General features: G+C 46.5%; 1 protein-coding gene across 1 annotated transcript in view; it reads left to right on the top strand.

Moving 5' to 3' along the window:
* Positions 1–24,682, top strand: part of DMRT1 (doublesex and mab-3 related transcription factor 1) — a 104,638-nt gene extending 79,956 nt beyond the window's left edge. Inside the window, exon 5 of the mRNA XM_032427433.1 lies at positions 24,528–24,682. Coding sequence (XP_032283324.1) covers positions 24,528–24,682 — 155 coding nt within the window. The remainder of the gene's footprint in view (positions 1–24,527) is intronic.
* The last annotated feature ends 446 nt before the right edge of the window (positions 24,683–25,128 follow it).

Raw genomic sequence — 25,128 nt, 5'->3', positions numbered from 1 at the left:
CTCAGTTGGTTAAGCGACTGCCTTCGGCTCAGGTCATGATCCTGGAGTCCCGGGATCGAGTCCCGCATCGGGCTCCCTGCTCGGCAGGGAGTCTGCTTCTCCCTCTGACCCTCCCTGCTCTCATGTTCTCTCTCTCTCTCATTCTCTCTCTCAAATAAATAAATAAAATCTTTAAAAAAAACAAACAAACAAACATAAAATTGGCCATTTTTGCCATTTTAAAGTGTATAATTCAGTGGCATTAAATACATTCACAGGATTGGGGTGCCTGGGTGGCTCAGTCGCTTGGGCAGCTGACCCTTGGTTTTGGCTCAGGTCATGATCTCGGGGTCCTGGGTTCCTGCCCTGTGTCGGGCTCCATGCACCTCAAGATGTCTACCTCAGGATTCTCTCTCTCTTCCTCTGCGCTTCTCCCATTCACACACACTCTCTCTCTCTCTCTAAAAAAATAGATAAATCTTTAAAAATATATATATATAGGGACGCCTGGGTGGCTCAGTCGTTAAGCGTCTGCCTTCGGCTCAGATCATGATCCCAGCATCCTGGGATCGAGCCCCGCATCGGGCTCCCTGTTATGCAGGAAGCCTGCTTCTCCCTCTCCCACTCCCCCTGCTTGTGTTCCCTCTCTCGCTGTCGCTCTCTCTGTGTCAAATAAATAAAATCTTAAAAAATATATATATATATATATATATATATGTGTGTGTATATATATATTTACAGGGCTGTGTAACAGTCTAAGTTTACGCCAAGGTCTGAGGCAATCCTTGGTCCGGGAGAGGAGGGGTGGTGGGGTTGTCAGCTCCAGGGTGGCCTTCTAACTGCCCCCCGGCCCCTCCCTGGTTGAGCTGCCTCAGCCCCAGTGTTCTAGGGATGCCCCCGGGGCAATACCGCAGTCATCCCTCATGGACCCTTTCCCCTAAAAAGCCTTCCTGTTTCCATAACTGCTGCATCCTGACCTCACTCCTGCTCATCTGTGTGTCCTGGATGGTTCAAGATCTTTCTTTTTGAGGTGACCCTGGTGTCCACCCTCTGCTCCGGGAGCCACTCACCAGGCTATTAAGGACTTTTAACTGCTCGTTGCTGTGGAACTCCCTCCCAGCTGTCCCATGTACGGGAACAATCTGTACTCCCTCCCTGGCGCTCCCAGCACCCTCATCGGCGGCGTCCTCTTCTTGAAGTAACCGGCTCTAGAACTCGTAGATCATGAGTTGCTCCAAAATGAACTGCAACAGGGTTAGTTCTCCCTGGTCCTGCTGGAGAAGGAAATTTCTCCGCACATACTAAAAATAGTTGTTCCTATTTTCTGTTAATATTCTTTTTTTTAAAGATTTATTTATTTATTTGTCAGAGAGAGCGAGAGCACGAGCTGGGGGAGGCGGCAGAAGGAGAAGGAGACTCCCCACTGAGCAGGGAGCCCGATGCGGGGCTCCATCCCGTGACCCTGGGATCATGACCTGAGCTGAAGGCAGATGCTTAGCGGACTGAGCCACCCAAGCATCCCTTTCTGTTAATACTCCTCATTTCTCCTCATTCGTTCTTTGAGCTTTATTATTTCTTTATTGGCACTTACCACAGACCACAACTGCCTGGAGATGGCTTTGGGTGGTTCTCTGCCTAACTCCTAGTTGAAGGCTTCATGCCAGGCCATTGCTATCGTTATTTTTACAAAAAGCAGTACAAGATCATTGGGGGAAAAAATCAACTAATACAGAAATCAGAAAATACAGAAATACAGAAAAACAGGTTTCAGAGTGAGGTTTTTATCGTTTCTGATGTATGGATTGATGTACTTTGTGTTCCCTCGCTCCCCAGTGTGTGTTATGGTAATGCCATGAATATCTACAAGAGTGGGCCCTACCTTTGTATCCCATGTCTTTTTGGCATCCATCAAAATAGCCATGTGATTTTTTTCTCTTTTTAACGTAGTAAATCACATTAATGGATTTCCTAATGTAGAATTATCCTTATATTCCTAGAATAAATCTTACTTGGTCATGAGGCACTATCTTTTTAATACATTGTTGGGTTCACTTTACCTCTCTTTATTAGGACTTCTGTACTTACCACCATAAGTGAGCTCCACCTACTTTCCTTTTTTGGTGTTTTTTTGTTTTGTTTTGTTTTGTTTTAAGCTTTTATTTATTTGAGAGAGAGCGAGCACAAGCAGGGAGAGCGGCAGGCAGAGGGAGAGGGAGAAGCAGGCTTCCTGCTGAGCAGGGAGTCCGATGTGGGGCTCGATCCCAGGACCCGGGGATCATGACCTGAGCCGAAGGCAGACGCTTAAGGACTGAGCCACCCAGGCGCCCCTTTTTTGCTATTCTTATCATGTTCCTTGCATCACGGTTGTCATAAGCTCATAGGATGAAACAGAATGCTATGAAATTACAACAATCTCTTAAATTTTTAAAAACACTACGCCTGTGCCTACATCTACTGTCTTGTGTTTAATGCTTTTCTCTTTATATGTTTCTTGTGTTCATGTTCAGATTTTCCAAAGGTTCGTTGGTTTTATTGGTCATTTCTAGCACCATCAGATGAATTTATTTGTTTATGCGTAGATTTTGATTGACCTAACGCGAGTTGTTCTTAAAGAGATTTTTGAAATTATTTCCAGATTTTTCTTTCAGTCCCAACCGAAAACGTGTATGGGTATTTGTGTTAATAAAGCCAACAGGCTTCAGTAAGTCAGTTTCCCAAAGAAGGGGCCAGTGGGGGCGCCTGGGTGGCTCAGTCAGTTAAATGCCTGCCTTCGGCTCAGGTCATGATCCCAGGGTCCTGGGATGGAGTCCCGTGTCATGCTCCCTGCTCAGCGGGGAGTCTGCTTCTCCCTTTCCCTCTACCCCCCCCTCCACTTTGCTGTCTCTCTCTGTCTCTCTCTCACTCTCAAATAAATAAAAATCTTAAAAAATAATAATAATGGGGCCAATGAATGGCATGGCCAGGATTTGAACTCACATCTGTCTTTCATGTCCGTGCTCCCCACCCCACCCCCGTGACCACTATATTCTGCTACCTGGTGGGATATAAAGGATGTCTGTCTCAACTTGGGCTCTACTGAAGAGCAGAACTCGAAACAACAAGGACTGGTGTGCTGTGATATATTGGGTGGTAGTTCCAAGGAGGAGGAGTGAGGAAAGGATTAAAAGCCAACATAAAGTTGTGTGGGTGTAAGCCAGGCACCGGAGGCATTTAGTTCTGTTTGTTCGTAGGAATCTCATTTCCAATCACATAGGACAAAGAATTAATCCAGCTCTGTTTTCCATGAAAGTAACACAGAGCTGCCTAACCCTTGCGTCCTGGATTTTGGGTAATGTGAATTACTTTTATTTCCTTAGAGTCCAGAAGTTATTGGGATGGTGGCATCTATGGCCCATGGCCAAACAGCCTTCCTTTCTATCTGGGAACATCAGCCAGGGAAAGGGACTGGAAAGACCGGTTGAGATTAACATGCTGAAGATTCACCAGAAGCTTCCAGTTACTGATGAATTTCCGCATTCTAGAGATGATTTATTGTGGTAAGAAAGGCAGGAAAGGCATCCTGGGAAAGAAGCTCTTTTTACCTTTCTTAACCAAAATATATGTATTTAAAGAAAGATTAAAAGTATGAGTGACCATTCAGAGAATGTGGTTGGTTTGGGGGCTTCAGCAGTGATTCGTGGTCAAATTACTTTCTTTTCCTTTGTAATTTTTTTGGGGGGGGGATGAGGCACCATTGAATAATGGAACATTGAGTTTGGTGTCAGCCAGACCTGGGTTGTCACTTAGTGCCACATGACCCTGGACAGGTGTCTTCCTCCGTCTGAACTTTAGTTTTTACACCCATAAATTGAAGGTGAGAGTGCATCTCATTAAGTTTTTTTAGGGTGAATCGAGCAAAGTAATGTATGACAAAGGATTACTATTGCATATAGCATGTGGTCAGTGTTCAGTAAGTTGTAGTTACTACCATTGTTTTTTTTTAGGAATTGCATGATCTTAATTGTATGTTCCCGATGGAGTTTTTGCCTGCCAAAATTCTTAGAAAGATTACAGTTGACTGTGTTTTAGGCAGGGCCAATTCCAGGAAAGAAATGGAGGGATTGATAGGGTTGGCTTTCAGCATCCTATCCAGCTTTCTCACAGAGTCAGGGCACACACACATCTAGGCCTTGTTCTTACTCTCTGGAGCCCGCTCCCCTGTGGCCCGCCTCTTTTAAGAGAAAACAGTCTGATAAATAACATGGTAAAATAAGACTGGCTTTATGTCATAGTTCTCCTGATTATTTGCATTTTCAAAGGACATCAGTGTTTATTCTGAAGAAATGAATCTTTAATGGTGGCATCTCAGATATTTTGGTCTGTGGGTAGCAGGTGTCTTTTGAGGACAGAATCTCTTGTCCCCTGAATCTCATATCTCTTATTCATAAGTAACCACATCTTTTGTGTCCATGGAGCCAAGCCTGATTCAAGCATCTGGATTTTGACATGCTTTAAATTTGACTTTATTCCAAACATTTTATTTGTGCCTATATTATAATATCACACTTATAATAATAGGGAATGTGTCATAAAGTATTACTCTTCTGCATATAGACATCATGGTATATTTTTTAGTCTAGTCCCTTGTTTGCTTTGGGAGGTGTGTAAAGTTGTATTTTAGAAGGTTATTGAGTTAACAAGATAATTTAGTAGATCTAGTTGCCTAAAGCACACATCCCAAAATGACCAGCTTAACCAAAGGAATTGTCTAGAATTGTTCACTGAAGACCTGCTGTATTACAACAGATTGGTGGTAAAAACGCACTGCAAATTTAACCGCATATTAGACCATCTGTAAAGTAGCATTTCCAAAAATCAAAATAGCTTCAAGTGGCTCATAAGAACAATATCACTAGACTCTCTATATTTTTTCTTTCAAAGTAGTTTGCAATCAGGCATTTCATTCTTCCATCAAGATGAAACTTGCCATATAGCTATTTTTTATGCTTTATTCATCTAAAAAACTACCTTTTTAAGTCAGATTTAAAAGAGAGCAGTTAAAAATAACTTGGAAAACTGTGGTTTCTCAGAACATGTTTCTGAGTGAATTAAAATAACTATTTTTTTCCTAAATGAACAAAACACTGCTATTTTTATTTTGTCTATAATTCTTGACAGTTGTCTTTTTTTTTTTTTTTTTAAATACACATATTTTGTAACCTGTTGTAATCTCAGTGTGTGTACTGTGTTGTGGTCTTTTTCCTTGGTTGCCTCAAAAGCTAAATTCTTACTTACGTCATTCCAGACTTTTTGCTGCAAAGTCACATGCAGATACGGGTTTCTGTAGAAATACGCAGTTTGCTTGACTTTTTAACATAAGTGGGGTTGTAGCAAACACATTGTTGCTCACATCTACTTTTTGCATTCAACAGTTGGTCTTAGAAATCTTTCATGTTGGCTCATGTAAGTCTGCTTTATTTTTTTAAAGAAGATTGATTTATTTAGAGAGAGCGTGCGTGTGAGCAAGGGCAGGGGTAAGGGAGAAGGAGAGAGAGAAGTCGTAAGCAGGCTCCGTGTCCAGCACGGAGCCCGACTCGGGGCTCGATCCCACGACCCTGAGATCATGACCTGAGCCGAAACCAAGAGTTGGGTGCTTAACGGACTGACCACCCAGGAGTCCCTGCTTTGTATTTTTTTTAACTGGTGCATACTGTTCTGCAGTTTGGATGGACCACAGTTTACCGGTTAATTTCTCTGTTGATTGACAGTCCTGTTGTTTTATACAAATGCTGCAGAACCTTATCACACGCTGGGGAGATGCTAAGAAGGGGCATTTCAAAGAAAGCCTGCATCTCAGGTTGTATCAAATGTCCCCTTAACCGCCACACTGAGCAGCACTGGTTCACTAGCAGCACCGTATGAAGACACTGCTTCCCCCAAGCTTTGCTAGCATGAGACTATTAACTTCTGTATTCTGGTCAGTCTGGTGGGTGGAAGATGAAGTCTGGTGATGGCTTTCATTTCCATCAGAGAGCCAGAGCCCCTCTCGAGTGGCCTGGCAGGAAGGGAGGTGCTCTTGTCTAGCATTTGGGCAGTGCCTACAGGGAAAGGACAAGAGCAGGTGACAGATCCCAGGCCAAGCCCCCCAGCCTGGTGCATCTACAGCCAGCTTGCACTGAATCCCAGTCCATGTCCACATAAGAACACCGGCTCTGGGACAAGCAAAGGTGCTTGTAAAGACCCCAGGCATTCTCGTCTCTGTGGCTGCTTTCTTGTCACGAGAGGACCGAGTCTAATAGGCAGCCCAAAATACAGGAAGGAGGAGGTGATCCACCTGCTTTCTTGCTGACGCAGTGTAGAGACAACTGTGTTTCCAGTGCAGCTGAAAATGCACTGTCTCCTTTCTGGAGAGGCTGGGGATGCATCCTCTCTGTGCTAAGGGGTGTGTGTCCACGTCCAGGAGGTCATGTGGACAACAGCGGAGATCCTCACAAAAGCAGTAATTAACACTCCTCAAGAACTGGATTCATAGACTGAGCCCGTCAAGAACCAGTAGTGTTAGGAGACTGGTTGTGAAAAATTAACTAATGTGGTTTCCATCGAGTCATCATAACATGATCAGTGCTTGATTCTGAGGCAGAAACTGTCACCTGTCACCTGAAGCCACTTTCTTCAGCAGCACAAAGATGGAGAGATTGAACATCCCTTTTAGTGGCCAAATCCCAGTGATTGGAAAGAACTTACTTAATCCTTTATTGACAGAAAACATTAATGTCTCTATTAGGGAAGCAAAAGGTCTTAATTCCTTGCTTCAGAAGTAATCACTTGATGTTGAACTCCCCAGCTCTGTTTCATACTCAGGTAACTGACTTTGAGCAGGCACTTAACCCTTTAGAGCCTAAAGGAAACGGAGATTTGAGAAACTGTAACACAGTGGGAATCATAACACAGAATTTTCGTTCAGGGAGAGAAGGTCCAAAGCATTGATCCCAACCTCCGAGCTTTGAAGATACAGAAACCGAGGCCCCAAAGATGACCTGCCCTTAAAGACAGTTGCTGCATGAATCCAGGAGTTAATTATTGTACCGTGAACCGTTTCCTGACGCTCTGGTTTCCGATCTGAGCAGGACGCGGACTCTGTGTTAGTTTCGTTGATGGATGGGTTTTTCCCGCTGGTGGCCCCGGTCAGGCGCCATGGCACTTGTTAGATGTATCAGGAGCCCTTGATATGCTGACCATGGGGTGCTGGAGCCTGCTGGGGTGAATTGGTTCATTTTTCATTGTCTCCACCCTGACTTCATGAGAGGTCACAAGAGGTGGAACTGGGTAATTACTTATCTACTCTGAAAACTCACCTATATGGATCTGCCCAGAATTGGGCTGTCTGGTACCTCTCTGTGCTTGGGGAGCATGCTAAGAGCGTGAGGTCTGTGGGGTGCGTCCTGCCTTGGTGCCAACCTGCCCCTGCTCAGTCAGATGTGTGCTTTGCGGAACGGTCATCATGCTCTTAGATTGGATGAGGGGGAAAGCAAGCATTTACATTAGGAAGGGTCTGTTGTCCCCTTTCCTCTCCCGAGGCACATGCAACTTGGGAAAGATAAGATCCTTTGAATGCTCTTTGGACATGTTAGGGTCTGGCAGCTCTTAGATTCCCAGATCTTACGGTTCTCTGTCAGACTGTCCTACCAGGTGCCCGGGGTCCTGGTAGAAGGCAGCACCCCACGGCCCCTGGCAGCCTCCCTGCTGGCCCAGACACACTGTCCCCCCTCCGCACTCTGCTGCTTTGGGGCTCGCAAGGCTCCGCAGCAGGAGGTGGCTTTGGAAGAGAATGCAGGGTTCTGCCGAGTGACTCCGACTTTATTTTCTGAAGCACCCCAGGACCTGACCATCAGCTGCAAACAGGTAAGTTGCCCCCAACCCTTCACTCCACCGAATCGCATGATGGATCCCTGAAATCTCTTTTGCTTGGAAAATAGATTTAAAAGATGTGGAAATTAGGGTCCCTGGGGTAGCTGCCTCTTCCTGGATTCATTTTCAGAAGGTGAACCTCCAGTTCAGGTGATGCTTGGACGTCTGAGCCATCTCTTTCGGCAGAACTGTGGCTTTCTGGGGAAGAACTCGGGCAGCAACTTTGTGAATGCGGGGGAGAGGAGGGCTGGTGGGTAGAGGGCTCCCTGGGTGCAGTCTGCAGTAGGTGGGCAGAGACAGCAAGCCCACAAACCGCTCATTAGGCTCTGCGGCCTTGCGGTGGTCAGTCCCGGCTCAGGGCCTAAGGACATCCTGGCTCTGACTCGCCGCGCTTGTGTGACCTTGGATGTTAATCACCATCTCCGGGCCTCAGTTTGTAAAATCTGACAAATGAGGTTATTACTACCCACCTCCCCAAAGGGTTTTTTGTGGAGATTTGATAAGCAAAGTACAGCCTGGAACACGATAGGGCCTCAGTGAATGATAACGATTATTATTAATAATTATGCTAATAAATAATGTGGGCTGAGGCTCATTTCACAAGCCTGCTTACCTAGGTCAGCACTCAGCTCGTGCCTGAGGCCGGGGGTCCAGCCTTCCTCAGAATCCCTGTTTCATCTCCCAGTGGCCACGGCCTGCACTCATTAAAGAGCTCCCTCCTACAGTTCACGCAGGGGGGCTGGGTTTCCAGCATGGCCTCTGGCTTCTTTCGTTTCCTTTTATCCTTCCTTTCTGCCTTTTTCTATCACTTTTTATTACTACAAAAATAATACATGTTTATTAAACACAGGTAGCAAACTTAGGTCCTTTGGTATTTGATAGTTTAGTTTGACACAGAAGCTTCTAGGTACTTTTACATAAATGCATGACCTTGGTTTAGCATGATAAATTTCCCCCCTTACCTCCCAAGCACACGGTTAGCTAATGCTAATATTTGTGTCTTTTCCTTTTCTCTCAGTTTTACCTGGTTTAGTGTGAAAACTAACACCACTTCCTAACAAAAATAATTAGAAGTTCATTTTATTCAGCACTCCAACAAACACTTCATTAGGATTCTGGAGCTTCCGTGAAGTGCTAGAAAACAGTTACTCGTAGTGGAAAGCAATTGTCTTGTAACTTCGTTTCTTAAAATACCAGTGGTTTTTGGGTTCGCCCTAGGACTGCATTCTCATTAAGCTCCAGGAAGGGAAGCTGATTATCAGCGGGAGATTCTCTTACCAGTAGATGCTCTAAAGGCTGTCACTCCGTGCTGGGGAGGGGGCCACATGCTGTGCGTGGACCAGAACCTCACTCAGCAAGAATGTCTTTGCTGTACATTATGAAACCCTGACCTAGTCAAAGTGACACTCAGGATGTACCCACTTGATAACAGTACGTCCTGTGTACTGAGCGGGACAGGCAGCACTTTAGAAATTTGCCCTGCCTCCAGATGACGTCCCCGCAGTGTCAAGAAAATGAAAACATTGACAAGAGGGTCAAAGCATGAAGCCTTCATTTACCTCGTGAACTAGTTTAATTGGGTGCTTTTCATCAAGAGCTCCCCAAGTGGTTCCTGAATAGATAGAACTGTTTCTGGAGCGGGTTGAGGTGAAGGGGAAGGGGTGATTTGGCAGAGGGGAGACCAGGGAAGAGGGCCAGGGCCCACAGATTGCTAATAGCAGAGAAGACGTGCAAACAGGTGAGAAAGACGCAAAGGATCAAACAGGATGGAGAAGAAAACACCACCTTCCTCCTGATTTTGCTTCACATGGCCCCTGCTGTCCATTTGAAGCACGTACTGATGATCTGCTCTCTTACTACGGAAAGGAACAAGGGGAGGAAGGACACTAGTGTCAACCGAATACTCGGTATGTCTTATTTTTAAGTGCAACAGCCTTTAACATTATTGTTTTCCATGAATACATGATGAGGAGTCGAGGTTCAGAGCTGTGACATTATTCCCACGGTCACACCCCCAGTCAGTGACCCAGCCGGAAGCCGGTCCCAGGTGTCTCTGGTTATAGGTGTGCCCGGCGTTTTCCTTGTGAGAACAGAGACTCGTTTTATTCACGGCCCTATTCCCTGTGGCTACAGCCACGCAGGGCACAGAGCAGGTGCTTACTAAATACTCTAAGAATTAGGTAACTCGTTTGCACTACACTGCCTTTCCTTATGCTGGAGAAGAGTTTTAGCAAGTTCTGGAGGCGGATGAGAAAGTAAAAAGGACCGGGAGTCGTCACAATCCTGAGAACACCCAGCTCCCTAACAGGCTTCTCCTTTACCCCTTGGACACGAAATAAAGCATCAAGCATAAATTCTGAAATTTCTGCTTTGAAAATGATGGTGTCATCAAAAGGCCAGTCAGCACGTAAACTTGACAGTTCATGCAATTTAGATAACGTTTCTGATTCCCAGGGGGCTGCCCAGGTAGCTGCGGAAGGCACCTCCACGAGTGAATTGGTCACTTTTGATACGAGCCAGGACCTTCTGAAATTAGCAGGTTACTTGAGCTTGAAGGAGCTGAGGTCACCATTTGTTACTTGATTGCTCTTTGCTCTCAGCTCCGAGGGCAGCCGATAATGCAGAGTGCTGGACTTTCACTCTTGTTTTCAAATTAAAGATTTAATTACAGTCTTCATTGAAGATGAACCAAGTGTGAAAATACCTGATCTACTTGGAATGGGGGATCGAGGAAGAGTGTGGGGGTTGGAGTCCGTGCTGGGCCATTTAAATACTTTCAACAGTAGCATTAAGGGCGAAATCAATTATATTGTGACCAAACACTGCCCTGTGGGTTAGTCGGAGTCAGTGAAATTTATATGCTTCTTGTTGATCTTTTTTTTTTTTAAAGCTGAAAAGTTTTTTTCTTAGTAGTTATTCTGATAGACTACAGACTTGAATCTCCAAAACTTCAGGGTTTGGAAGATAGCATCCCTGAGATTAGCCGAGACTCGCTCTGCACACTAACCCCTGGCCGCTGTGGATGCGTGTGTCAGGGGCGCCGTGAGGCCTGTTGAGGCTGGAGTTCTCTGCACGTCTGTGGAATGAAGCCTGTTTATTGTGGTGTTCGCATCTTCGGTCAGTCAGTAATAAAAGCAGTCTTTCCAAAACCTGTCTGATGACACCACATTACCTACTTGTTGAAGGTAGTAGTTTTGTAAGGTTCTTTCACTGTGGAGAAAACAAGTGCCTTTCGGTCCTCCAGTTTCACTTGTTCTCATATCTTGGTTAGTGTCCAGAGCGAAGTTGCGGTGTCCAGGGACTGCGGTTAAGAGTAGATTCAGGGGGTGCCCGGGTGGCTCAGTCAGTTGAGGGTCTGACTCTTGATTTCGGCTCAGGTCATGGTCTCAGGGTCATGTGATCGAGCCCCGGTTTGGGCTGGGCCTGCTTAAGGTTCTCTCTCCCTCTCCCTCCCTCTGCCTCGCCCCCACCCTCCCGCAAAAAAAAAAAAAAAAAAAAAGTCGATTCATGATGCCTCATTAACTCTCCGTCATTGAGAAATTAGCTGTTTCCCAGAAATGAATTTCCCAAATGACTGATCATTTCTCCTGCTGTTGCCAGAGTTCCCTGCCTCCCACCGTCTGACCACAGGGAGGTTTATAAGTGGATCCTCCTCTCTCTTGCCTTCAAGATGCTGAACCTTTCTTAAGGGTTCAGGTTCACTGTCACATCTCTTCTTGTACTCGCGGCTCTCCTGGCACCTTCCCTTTCCTGGACGTGGGGCTGGCGGCCATCCCTTTGCCCTTGTCCTGACAGCTGCCTCCTGGCCGTGTTCCTGTACTGGTCATGACGGCGTGGGGTCCAGGAGACAGCTCAGCTGGCTTTGACCAGTGAGTTACTCATTCTCTCATTTATTCATCAATGACCACTTGTCGAGTGCTTACCAGGTGTATGGCTTTTAACGGATGGCCACCAAGGGGCCCCTGAGACAAATACAACGTGGATCCTACCCTGTTCTTTTTTTTAAGTAGGCTCCATGCCCAGCACAGAGCCCAACGCAAGACTCAAACTCACAACCCTGAGATCAAGACTTGAGCTGAGATCAAGAGTTGGATGCTCAACCCACTGAGCCAGCCAGGCACCCCCTTCCCTGTTCTTCGGGGAGAGTTGTTAGGTCAGTGATGGAAGGGGAAGAGGGTAGGGAGGTGGGAGTGGCAGAACCACAAGAAAGGCCACAAGCATTGTTTCTGCTGAGAGAGACCAGGAAAGTGGCTTGGAGCTGGGTTTTGACCTGTGGAGATTGGGGGACAGTGAGACCAGCACAAGCTCATATCAAAGGCAGGGATCCTGGGTCTGCGCTGGGGTGGAGAGCGGTAGGAGTCTGCCACAGGATTCCAGTGCAGGAGAGATGTGGGGAATCAGCTTGCTCCTCAGATGCCAGGCCAGCGGGTTTGGATGTTTCCACATGCCATGAGAGGTGTTGATTGAGGAAAGGAGACAGGCCTGTGGAAGCACAGTGGCCATCCAGGGTAAAGTGCAGGAGAGAGGGAGGACTGAGCAGGACAGCCAGAGGCTAGCAGATCAGGTACAAGGTAATGAGGGTGGGATCCAGTCTGGGGTGTGGAGGGATGGGGTTACGGTAAGGGAGAGATAGAGCTCCGTGGGGTTCCCATGAGCAGGACTCTGCCAGTGCTTGGAGGTGGGAGGGAGGTGACGGGAGAAATTTCCTAAGATAATCCTGAGGCTTGGAGCCTGAGCAAGGTGAAGTGGGCGTGCTCAGGACCCAAGAGAGGAGGGTCGGGTTTACTGTGTGGGGACAGATGGTGCGTTTAATTTTGAACACTATGAATTTACATTGCAGGGAGCTCATCCAGATGGAGATGTCCAGCAGATATTGAAAATACAGAAATAGTCCTCAGTGAGAAATCAGGGCAAGAGATCTAAATTGTGAAGTAGTCATTTGCAAGGAGGGGATATTTAAAGCTTGTGTGGCAAGGGGGGACCAAGTCACGCAGTTTGGAGAAAGTCTGTAGGGCAGAGGCTAGAGAAGAGAGGAAGGCAGAGAAAGCTGGGAGAGCCACAGCAGAAGGTGGAGGGCGAAGGGCAAGGTCAAGTGTCTAGTGCCCCTGAGGGGAGTAAGAAAGACCGGAGCAGCCGTGGGCTGTGATGATCAGCACGTCATGGGTGACCTGGAGAAAACTTGCCTGGGAATAAGACAGCCACCAGTTTGCCAGGGGTAACCCAGCGAGTGGGCGGTGAGGCCAACTCTTCAGTTAAATTTGTTGGTAATACAGTGCAGACAGGACAATAAGTCAGCATTAAGAAGTGTGGGGAGAAATCGAGGGAAGGGATTAATAGAAAAAGATCAGGGGCACCTGGGTGGCACAGTCAGTTAAATGGCTGACTCTTGGTTTTGGCTCAGGTTGTGATCTCAGGGTCGTGAGATCGAGCCCCGTATCGGGCTCCATGTTCAGCAGGGAGTCTGCTTGAGATTCCCTCTCCCTCTGTGCCTACTGCTCATGCTCGCTCTCTCTCTAATAAATAAATCTTAAAAAAAAAAAAAAAAAAAAAAGACCAAGTACCCCTTAGGATGGCCATTATTCAAACAAAATAGTGGCAGCAAGGATGCAGACAAATTGGAACCCCTGTGCATTGCTGGTGGGAATATCAGTATAGTTGCTGTGGAAACCCGTCTCGCAATTCCTCAAAAACCTAAATGCAGAATTACTATATAATCCAGCAATCCCACTTCTGGGGATGTGCCTGAAAGAACTGCAAACAGGGACATGAACAGAAACACCACCAGCATACCAGCATTATTCACGATAGCCAGAGGCAGACACAACCCGCACATCCATTGATAAATGAATGGGTAAACAAAGTGTGGTGTCTACACACCGTGGGGTATTACTCAGCCTTCGAAAGGAAGGAAATCCTGCCATACACTACGACATGGATGAACCTCGAGGGCACGATGTGCACTGAAATAAGCCAGTCGCAAAAGGAGAAATACTGACTGACCCCACTGATGGGAGGTTCCTGGAGTTGTCCCACTCGCAGAGACAGAGGGTAGAAGAAGGATGGTTCCCCAGGGTCGAGGGAGGAGGGAGCGGACAGTTCCTGGATGGAGTTTCCGTTTGGGAAGACGAAAAAGTTCTGGAGACGGCAGGTGCGTAACAGAGTGTCTAGACATAATACCCCCCAACTGCACACGTAAAAATGGTTAAAATGATAGGTTTTGTGTTATGTGTGTTTCACCACAATAAAAAAAAAAAAAATTCAAAACTGAAAACTAAATCCTGAAAGGGAAACCATCCTGTTGACCAGAGGAAGGAAGAGTGAAGTAACAATTTGTCTCCTGCTTTGGTAAATACCTGCCAGGGTTGGTTTCCTTCAGTCCAGCAGCTGCCATCCCTGTGCAGGAGCTTCTCACCCCGGGAGGCCGGCGGGGGTCATTCTGCGGAGCCCCCAAACACAGGCTCCTGTGAACTTTGGCTTCAGACGGGATGCATTGAGGAGAAAAAGGAAACCATTTTCTTTTTCATTTTTTTTTTAAAGATTTTATTTATTTGAGAGAGAGAGCACGAGCTGGGGGGCAGAGGGAGAGGGAGACGCAGACTCCCTTGAGCAGGGAGCCGGATGCGGGGCTCGATCCCAGGATCCTGGGATTATGATCTGAGCCGAAGGCAGACGCTTAGCCGACTGAGCCACCCAGGCGCCCCAGGAAACCGTTTTCTTGAAGGCAAACTAAAATGCTTTTCCAAACATGAGCTCTTCTCTTTTGAAACGGTTAAAAAATATCATAGACGCCTGGAGGGGAGAAGGCGCCATCACATTCCCCGAATGCCTTCTATCACCCACAGGTTCACTGGACCCACGGAAAGGGTGGAAGTCCTTTCGTGGGGGCTAAATGAAAAGGTGGCACTTTACGTAAAAATGATTTCAGAAATACATATATTGAATATCTTTTTTTTCTTTTTTTTTTTTTTTTTAGCTTTCTTAGAAAACGTGTAAAAACTGTCTTTTGGAAAAATGTGCACTTTGTGCTATTATTTTGTTATTTCTCTTCACCCTTAACGTGAACCATTCCAAAATAGTGTATTCTTGCTCCTGTAACCTGAACTTACCTTGTCCATCCACGAGTGCGTGTTTTATTTAGGCGGTAAAATAGCTTGTGTGGCTGTGAGTAGGCATGTATCCTCCTGTCCGGAAATGCCTGGAATTTTCTATCCTGATTGATTTCATCTGGTGTATGTTTTTTTAGATGTGTCCTGGCATCTGCTTCCTTATTCTGTACCAGAGGAAAATATTAATAATTACTAGTCTTAGATTTCCTGTAACGCTAGCTAGGAAGGAGAATGAAAAGTTGGCGTAGAACGATAGGTCATACTGAGGAGTCCTATATTTGCTTTTGAAAGAAGACTGAGTCCCCGGGTAGTAAGGATGAAATAATTTACCTGACACCATCCTCTGCCCTGCTTCTAGCATGTCATTTGGGGCACAATATTTACTTTTGAATTACAAGCTACAAAATTTATACCAGTTCTATTTGAGAAGTTGCTCACGAACTTTCTCTTATAACCATTTCCGTGGCAGAGTGTCAGGATATCTCTAAATGAAAAACTTCTTTAAAACCATGTGGCTGGGGGTGCCAGGTGGCTCAGTCAGTTCAACGTCTGCCTTTAGCTCAGGTCATGATCTCAGGGTCCTGGGATCCAGTCCTGCATCCAGCTCCTGCTCAGTGGGGAGCCTGCTTCTCCCTCTGCCCCTCCCCCCTGCTCATGCACTCTCTCTCTCTCTCTCTCTCTCTCTCAAATGAGTAAAATAAAATTTAAAAAATTAAAAAAAATAATACCATGCAGCCAAAACTACATATCTTATATGTTGTGTTAAAGAGCGTGTTTTGTGGAAGATGATAGGATTCCAAAGTGAAAGGCAGGCTGGTGGATTAGCCAGAAACCAAGGTCCTCCGGGGCGCTAGGTGCAAAGGCAGCGTTCTGTGTCCTTGTGACCCGCCCTCCTGGCAGTGGTGTCCAAAACTTGCATGCTTTTTCTCCGCCTTCACAGGATGCCCATCATATTACCCTTTAAGGCTGAAACATCTGTGACCCTTCCTCCTTCTCAGGGTGCAGAAAACTGCGGGGCTCCTTGAAATTTTTCTCTTGTTGCAGAGTATCTGGACAGGGCCAGGCCAGTTTTTTAGCATGGCAGATGCCACACGCAGCCTTCTTCCTGGGTTTGATTCCTTCCGTTTTCTCAGGTCCCAGGATCAAATGGGAAGTCGACTCCAGAGATGACTTGTGAGCATCCGGCTTGCCTGGTCCGCTTTAGTTTCTGAGATTCCGTCACGGGCGTGTTTGAGCTGTGTTTGCAGCTGCACGTGTCACCACCCCATCGGGGCACAGCTCCTGGACCCGAGCCCTTGTTGGCATTGCAGAGTCCCCGACGAGCGGGGTCCCATGTGCTCCCCGGGAGCCAGGCTCTTCGGCCCTGGCCCAGGCTGAGGTCCCAGGGCCACTGCCTGTCCCGGGGTGTGTTTGGTGAGGCTCCTCTCTGCCTGTGTGCCCCGGCTGTGCTTGGAGTCTGTGCGGGACTGACAGACAGAAGCAAATAAACCCGTGCACGCTCTAGTCCCTAAAACTGGCTACAAAATTTATACGAGTTCTATTTGAGAGTTCTATTAGGCTTGAGACTCTCCTGCCAATGTGTGTGTGAGCCCTGTCCTGTGGTTGTGGCACGTCCTGGGAAGACTAACGCCCGTGGTCTTTCCCACACATTCATCCATTACTAAATACCCGCAGTGTGCACTGCACTGTGTGGTAGATGTCTTCAGCCTATTTCAGTTTACCACATGTTTTGTCTTCCACCTTGTAGGCTGACTTCCTGTTTCTGGTGGAGGCTCTGGGGGCTCCCCTTGCTCAGCCCTGGCTCTGGCCTGCGGGCCCAGCCTCGGGAAATGTTATGTGTAACTCTGGTGCTCAAGAAGGCACAAACTAACAGGCTCGGAATTCATTTTAACTGTTAGGCTTTGGATGTATAAAAGAGGATGAATAAAGGGACGCCTGGGTGGCTCAGTCAGTTAAGTACCTGCCTTAGGCTCAGGTCACGATCTCAGGGTCCTGAGGTATCGAGCCCTGTGTGGGGCTCCCTGCTCAGCGGGGAGCCTGCTTCTCCCTCTCCCTCTGCTACTCGCTCGCTCTCTCTTGCTCTCTCAAATAAATAAATAAAATTTAAAAAAAGAAGAAGAAGGATGAATAAAGTAAAAGTCCCCTTTCCTTGAACGTCAGAATTGGACCTCATCTGAGAACATTCAGGGATGTTTGAACTGTGTTGTCACTAATTCTTTTTTTTTTTTCCCTTTCTCAACCAGTGTTACTACACATCTTACTCATTTCTTGGTTCTGTGTAGACAGTGGGGTACATAGACTCGCTTCGCTTCTTCTGCAGAAGTTTGCGGACTCATTGGGGGGGACTCATAATGACTGACAAGTGTGTAGAGTCATCAAGTCTGCAAACTATTTTGTCATATACCATCTCAATCCTCAGAGCAGCTTTGTGAGACACATAATTATTCTCCTCCTTTGACAATTAAAGAAACCGAGACTCCAGTGTTCATTGAGATGCTGGTGTCTGTTGTCAGAACCCACAGGCTTTCAGAACGGACTCTCAGAGGCCGCTGAGGGCAGCGGGGATGAGGATGGAGGCCAGGAAGTGGTGCTAGGGACAGGGCTCAGACTGCCGAGGTGCTGCCGTGGCCAGGCCCGCCTGTGGGTCACCAAATGGTGACGCGTTATGTGATTTCACCGTGGGCTTTTCAGCTGCATTGGGCTTTACAGGGCCCCACCAGTTTGTGTAGAACCATCCATCCTAAGTGCTCTCCTCTGTCCCCATTTTACAGACAAGGACACTGAGGCATGCAGAGGGTGTGGAACTGACCAAAGCCTGCACACCTTACCCTGGCTCTGCCTTGTTGCCTTTGACTGAGGATCGGCTTCTGCTGCCCCAGCAGTCTCCATTCTCAGGGCTCCAGGTACCCAGTCGCTGTAGACTGGGAACTGGGGAGACCCCTACTTCTGGAACATGGACGCCTCTGTCCACTACTTCCCAGAGTTCCTACCTTTTAGGACAAACTTAAGCTCAAACTTAAGAGATTCTTCCTGCTTCCAGATACTGCTGTCTGAAGGAACGGTTTGCTTGATCGTTGGATGATAACACTATTTTTTGTATGGTTTATAAAGCATGTCCACAGACGTTCTGCTATTTGATTTTGATTTGACACCAGCCATCCTGTTACACCCCCCCAAAGATGAAAAAAGCAGAGCTTGTGTCACAAGGGACCTATTGTCTGAGTGACGATTAGGCTGATTGGGACACCGCGGCTGGGCTCTGGGCCCAGTGAAGTACAAGTGTGTTCCTCATTCCCCGCTGTCAGGAAGGCACATGTATGTGTGAGCAGACCTTGTACTAAATCCTCATTGACTTCCTGCACCTTCAGAAGCAAGAATCTAACTTTAAGATATTGAGAGGTAGACTGCAGACCAGTGGAATAAGGAAACTAAAAATCACTGTTACTCACTGATTATCACAGTGGCCTGTGGTTAGCCTCATGTCACAATGGGGAAACCGGGGCTCAGAATGCTTATGTTCAAAGTCGGCCTCGTGTCTGGTTCACTGAAGGGCAAAGTAGAGCAGAGTCAGCCATTGTGAGGATTCGTCTCGGGATGTTGTTACCTAAGAGAAGCGAAAGCCACACTATGTGCAGGTTTTAAGACTGAGTATGTTTTGGTGAAAACCCAGGCAGTGTGAATGTTGTGTTTTTTTGTTTAAGATTTTATTTATTTATTTGACAGAGACAGACACAGTGAGAGAGGGAACACAAGCAGGGGGAGCGGGAGAGGGAGAAGCAGGCTTCCCGCCGAGCAGGGAGCCCGATGCGGGGCTCGATCCCAGGACCCCGGGACCATGACCTGAGCCGAAGGCAGACGCTTAACGACTGAGCCACCCAGGCGCCCCCAGTGTGAATGTTTGGATTGTGTGTATCACCAAATGCCGCCTCCCTGGGTGAGAGAAGTCCGTGGGGCCAGTGACAATGAGTTAACCCCTCCTGGGCACACTTGCTTCCTTCAGAGAGAGTTCAGGAATGAAGGAGTCAGAGAGACGTCTCTACGACTGATGGTGACAGTTTGGGGTCAGGGAGCCACCAGCAGTGTCCCCACCGCTGATGGGCAGGGGGTTTTGCGGAGGTGAGCAGTGAGGTCCTCGGGGATGCTGAGCACCCATCAGGATGGGGCTGGTGTCGGGGCACTTTGCTTATTCATGGGCCTGCTTGGACACTCCAGTCGGTTTTTGACCCCCTCTAAGAAATAAGCAAGGAATGGGGGTCCCCAGGAGCTGCCATGCCTTAGTTCAGGAGTGTCTGTCATGCAGGGCGGGGGGTGGGGGTCGAGGAGGGCGTCTGGCCTGAGATGGTGTTGCCCAGGTCCCAGGTTGGGGGGGGAGGGCTGAATGCTGTCCCTTCTTGCTTTTCCTTTGTTGTGCACTACATTAAAACGATGGAGAAAGGGTTCTTTGTGTTGGACTCTGTAGGTGGGTAGGGGAGTGGGTTTGGTGTGTTGTCCCGTAGTTCCCTGAGCAGTAGGCCAGGCTGGGAGCCCAGGCCGCCCGCCCCCCAGGCCGGAGGTCTCTGCAGCTACTTCTGCAGGCTGCCTGATAGGCTTCTGCTGATTTCCAGAACGAAAGAGTTGTTCCGGTGTTATTTTGTGAGTTGTGTATCCACGTCCTACACGAAGAGGTACTGTTAATAGTGCATAGTTACTTTCTCTTACGAGTTCACTTCATTTTTAGCATTGGCCGTCCCTGCCTGCACAGGTCATGCTGTTGTTGAGGGGGGAGGGAGGACTGCTGTGTGCCTGCTTCCCACCACAGGGACCCCCATTTGCCGGGGCTCGGCCACTTCTCTCCACAACACGCAGAGCACAGAGCTGGCCCCTCTCAAAATGGATGTTAGATTTTAGAGCTGCTCCTGAAGATGTGTTTGCAGGGAGAGCGTAATCCTCAACAGCCCTCTCTTTGTCACTGCCCTTTCATTACATGTAGGTGGAAAAAAAAAAAAACATTTAATTGTTTCAAAGATTATATATATTTTTTAAGCAAATATATAGTAAATGGGGGGAGATTAATAAAGGGCTATTTTTCTCAGCTTGTGGTTTCTAATTACATCAGTTACAGCTTAGCCCTGCCCTTAACTAGAGTGCAGGCATGAACTGGAAAAGAATGAGCTAATCCGTGATAGATCGGGTTGAATAAAGATCTCCATTCATATCTTTACCTTTTATCCCTTGTTCCGAGTGCCAAGAATTAATGCTGTTTGAAAGTACAAACTGAACCTGCCAAGCTTCGGACGGCTCCGATAATCCTAATTATTTTAGATGTGAGTGAGAAGGGCAGCAGTACCACTCTGGAAAAGAGTCCCATTGTGAAACATTAAATATCTGCTAAGTGCTGTTGGTTGGACGTGATTTTATTTCCAAACACGACAGTTATCACGGAGCGGAAGAATTTGTTGTTTGAGAAATTTTCATTAGCTTTTCATCAGACTCTGAGGCCTGCGAACTCAGGAAACCAGAGGCCAGCACTTTTGTTTTCTTCCTGTCCACTTTGAGGTGTGGAGCTGCTAATAATTGAGGAATGCCACTTATATTCTTATTTTCAAATGGTTTCTTAGTGGGTGTTTAACAGCATTTAACATAGAGAGGAAGAAAGTTTTTCTCAAGCATGAATATCCTGTTTTCTCACATCCCTGGAGGAGAATTATTCGTTCCAGCCCACTGACTTCCAACAGATCATTCAAGTTAAAAGTCAGGGGTCTTTGCAATGTTGAAAGATTTAGCAGTTAGAGTGGTTTTTGTTTGTTTTTTAGTGAGGTGGAGTTTTGGGGGGGGGTGCAGCAAGGTGGTTAGATAGTATCACTAGAATCATCTTAAAAAAATTTTTTTCCCAGCACTGGTAAGAGTGATTATGTGTAAAGTTTTTTCGTTTGTTTTTAAATAATAGTAAAAGAAAGCCCCTTTAGCTTCTGTAGACAAATAGGCTACTTGAGAGAAAACAGATACTGGGCTTGCTGGTTCAATCGACGGTGAGGCCTGGAGGAGGTTTGTCCACCTTTCATTGGAACACACAAAAAAATCACACGGACAGGTTTTTCTGTTCTTACTTTTTAGTCTCTACTTCGGTCTCCAGAAGTCATTTCTTCCATTTCCAAAAATGCTGGGAGCCTGTCCATGACCAAGGGGTAGCAGAATCTGGAATTGTTTATTGCCTGTGAATGCTTGCTGTCCACTGCTCCCCCCCCCCCCCCAAGCCCAGCTGCCCCCATCCCCACCCCCAGCACCAGAGCAAAGCATTAACATCTTCAATGATGCAAATAGTCGTGTGTTGAGCATCTCTGGGCCAATTATTCTCTCTTTCTTTGGGCTGATTCCCCAGAGGGGAATTACCAGGTCAGAGGGTATGAACAGTTCCACGGTTCTTATTACATGTCACTGGATTGCCGTCTAGAAGGACTGAACCCATTTCTAGTGCTGCCAGCAGTGTACCTTTTCTTACAGTCCCACAGACACGAGGCATTAGCAGTTTCACAAAATAATTAAGAGGAACCTTCGGAGTTGAAATTAGCCTTGTGTCAGGCTCATTAGAATCAGCTTGAAAGGCAGAAAGGCTAACTCTGACTTTTGAATTTTTAATTGGTATAAAATGATTTACAGTGATCAGTGATTACTCTTCCCCCCAACAAAATTTAATGAAGCTGCATTAAAATGGAGAGGGTCCCTTTGAGGACTGTAGTAAAATAGGTTTTGGACATTAGTCTCCGAGAAGACACTGAGGAAATCTTTACTGTAACTGCTATTAGGAGGGGCCACACAAAGGCCAACAAACACCATCCCTAACTTCAGCAGGCCCCTTTGCGAAGACAACGCTAAGCCTTGAACAAAAGTAAAAACAACGTAGATTTAAATTGACTGTAGAGACACTGAAAACTACTGGCATTTTTCAAAACGGGCTGAGTTCATTTATTTGCATCTTCTCTGGAGTGCAGCCGTGCGTGAAGGATTCGTGGAGCCCCCGTCGGTGCCGGTGACACTGTGTGTGTCTCTGGAGTTGGAGTCACAGGAAGACTTCCCAAGAAAACACCCACAAGGCAACTGAGGGCAAAAGGGGGCTCTCCCCCATTTCTTCCTTTTGCAGAATTCCTGCCCCTCCACCTTTGGGTCACAGATCAGTTAACTGGGGGTGGGAGGTGCATGGCTGGGGTGTAATGGGGAGGAGGGGCGTCCCCTAGATCGGCTGCTAACTGAAGGCAGGAGGCAGGCTGGGGGCTCAGGACATGTCGGGGAGCACTGACTCGCTCCTTCCTAGCTGCTACGTTAGTCTGACAAGGGTCAGGTGTTTTGCCTCCTTAAACTCAGCGACTAGGAAGGTTCCATGGCCAGTGACTAACCGTGGCGCCCAAGGGTGGGACAGCGCAGGGAGAGCGAGACCGCGGGGTGGGGGGGCTGGCCGGTGCCACACTGCCCTCTGGCTTCCACAAGGTCGCCCGTGTCACCCGGTGAGAATAATTCTTCCAGTGAATGGTTGGAGCGCTACCCACTTCGTTAAGGTATGTGGCATACAGGAAGTAGGCAGTAAATGCTCCCTCCTGTCCCCATGGCTCCTGACAGAGGACCTGCTCTCATTGGTTTGAGGTTGGGTTGGGGCGGGGGGCAGATCAGCTCATGGACTCTGCGGCTGGCTCTTAGTTGGCCAGAGTACCAAGATGTCAGCAGAGTCTGCTGCCTTTGGAAAACATTTCTTTGTATCTGCAACATCCTGGGCATGCAGTGCCATTCATAAATCATCTTGGATTTGCAGGGAATTTTGCATCCGTAGGACAATTCGAATTTAGCCTTTATGAACTGCAATAAGATGAAGGCTTCAGATTTCATAGGTTCCCAGGGTTTTTTTGGTTGCCATTATGTATTTATATACGCATGTGTATGCTTTTTGGTGTCTGTAACGTACATTTAACAGCGTTCTACTTAAAAAATAAAAAAAAAAAAGCTTATACGCTTTTACCCTTGCTTTTTAGTTAAGTTACTAAACAAATACTATCAATATCAAAGGTAATTGCTGGTCAGGAAATTGCCTAAATTGTTTCTCAGATTTACTAAGCTTTCAGATCATGCCTTTCCTTACTGGAGGTATTAGGGGTAGCCATACAAAACTCTCCATCGTTCTGTCTGTCCGTCTGTATGTCACGTGAGAAGAAAGGGGCTTTCTGAAATAATTTGGTCCAGTGGTGTGGTTCAAGGTCAGCCTCTTAGATCCCAGCTCTGTTCTTTTAGTTCTGTGTGGTTCCACTAGCTGCAGCAAACCTTTTCCAAACCCATAACAAGCGCAAATAGTGTTCTCTTGTAAAAAGGTCTCTTTTCAGCATGGTAATATACCTTATTAAATCCGAAACATAATAAGTATTGATGGCAAACACATCAGGACCCGGTACAGCTCCTACTATGATTTAGTTCTCTACAAATGACTTCAGCACTCAGCTCCCAGTGCATTTGGCTAATTACATCATAGATGTCCCTATTGATGAACACAAGCTGAATTAACACAGGGCACTAATGTACCCTTTCACCATTATTGTTGTACAAGAAGCCGTGGCGGATGCTGGCAGTTAGTTACACAAACATTAGTATTAACGATTGGCCGTTTGGAATCGGTGACAAACTACTGCCCGGCAGAATCCTGAGGCTGAAACCAATCAGGAAGTTAATGAGGAGAGAAATTACCACTGCAGCTTCCCCTTAATTACATTCACACTAGGCAGGAAGGGAGTTCTGGGGGTGGATCTGAACTCGGCTAAGGTTAAGAAGGTCAGAGACCCTTTTGCTTAAATTTTGTATCTACTGTGGCTTGTAAGGTTGCAAAAATTGTTCAGCACATTAGCATCCTTCATATTTACTGTCAGGTCCTAGTAGAGTTTTATGTGCACGGATTTACTTTTAAAATCTTTACCTGACTTCTCTTTTAGTGAAGGTATTCCTTCAAATTTTTGTATTTTTGAAAAACTTTTTAGTTTTCAAAAGTTATGTAAACAGCAAGTGTTTGGTCCTGTAAAAGTCCAAGAGAAATAACAGGAATATCAATATCAGTAAGCTATCACCTTTGCTGGTTGTATGTTGAAAAACTTAGGGTTACCTGTCAAATGGTAGAAACACATGGGTGGAGTCTTGCTTTGGGTAATTTGTCAGGTGGATCATTTGACAAGACAAGTTCTATTAGCATCCTTTACATAAAGGGGAGGGGTTCAGGGAAGGGTGGATATAGTTTCCCCAGAGGGGGGAGGGGTAGCAGACTGGGTTTTTTTTTTTTTCTTCTTTATGCACATAAATCCAGAACTCTGCTACCTAACTTTCCCCTTCAACTCAGATAACTGAATAGATATTGTGCAGAAATACTGTTTTTTTTTTAATTCTAAAGAAACACTGGGGTTTTTAATGAGTGCCTAGAACAACACTTTCAACTCAGAATAGAAATGCAGAGTGTGCCTCTATCTTTGTTGGAACCTAATTGAATACTGAATGCAGAAAGACTAGCCACTTTTAACATACTCTTCTCCCTCCCTGTCTCTCCCCACGTCCCAGTATTCTCGCCGCCCAGCAGTCAAGATTCTGGCTTGGTTTCCCTCTCCAGCAGCTCTCCTATTAGTAACGAGAGCACAAAGGGAGTGCTCGAATGTGAGTCTGCCTCCGAGCCCAGCAGCTTCACCGTCCCTCCCGTCATCGAAGAGGACGAGTAAATGATGCCCGGTGCCTTTGGCCATTTGTTTCACTTGGAATAGCAGGCTTATTCCATTTAGACACGGGGTTTGTTGTTAATATTTTGCCTTGACTCATGTCGACTTAACTGTTGAGAGCGTGTTTGGTTTATACTCCTTAGAGCTTAGCCTCTGGGCTAAAATACATTTGGAATAGTTTAGGATCCATGACTACCATCTGCAAGAATTAAGTGCTTTGCTCACGGAGTTAAATAGTAGTGTTCCCCCCTCCCTTTTTTTATGATACTGGTTTACATGTAGTTTTCAAGAAATACAGTAATTCACTAAAGTCAAGCAGTACATTTGCATCTAAATGTCATAATTAGATACTACTTCTGGTTTTAAAATGAAATCTTAGGTGCTTCAGACGTTTCTATTTTAGTATTTTAATAAAACTGCAAAAATATAAATTTAGCCAAATACCTGAC

Source organism: Phoca vitulina, unplaced genomic scaffold, assembly GCF_004348235.1.
Source record: "Phoca vitulina isolate PV1807 unplaced genomic scaffold, GSC_HSeal_1.0 scaffold37, whole genome shotgun sequence".
NCBI lineage: Eukaryota > Metazoa > Chordata > Mammalia > Carnivora > Phocidae > Phoca > Phoca vitulina.
Note: the sequence above shows the minus strand (reverse complement) of the source record. Positions and strands in the feature narration are given on the sequence as shown.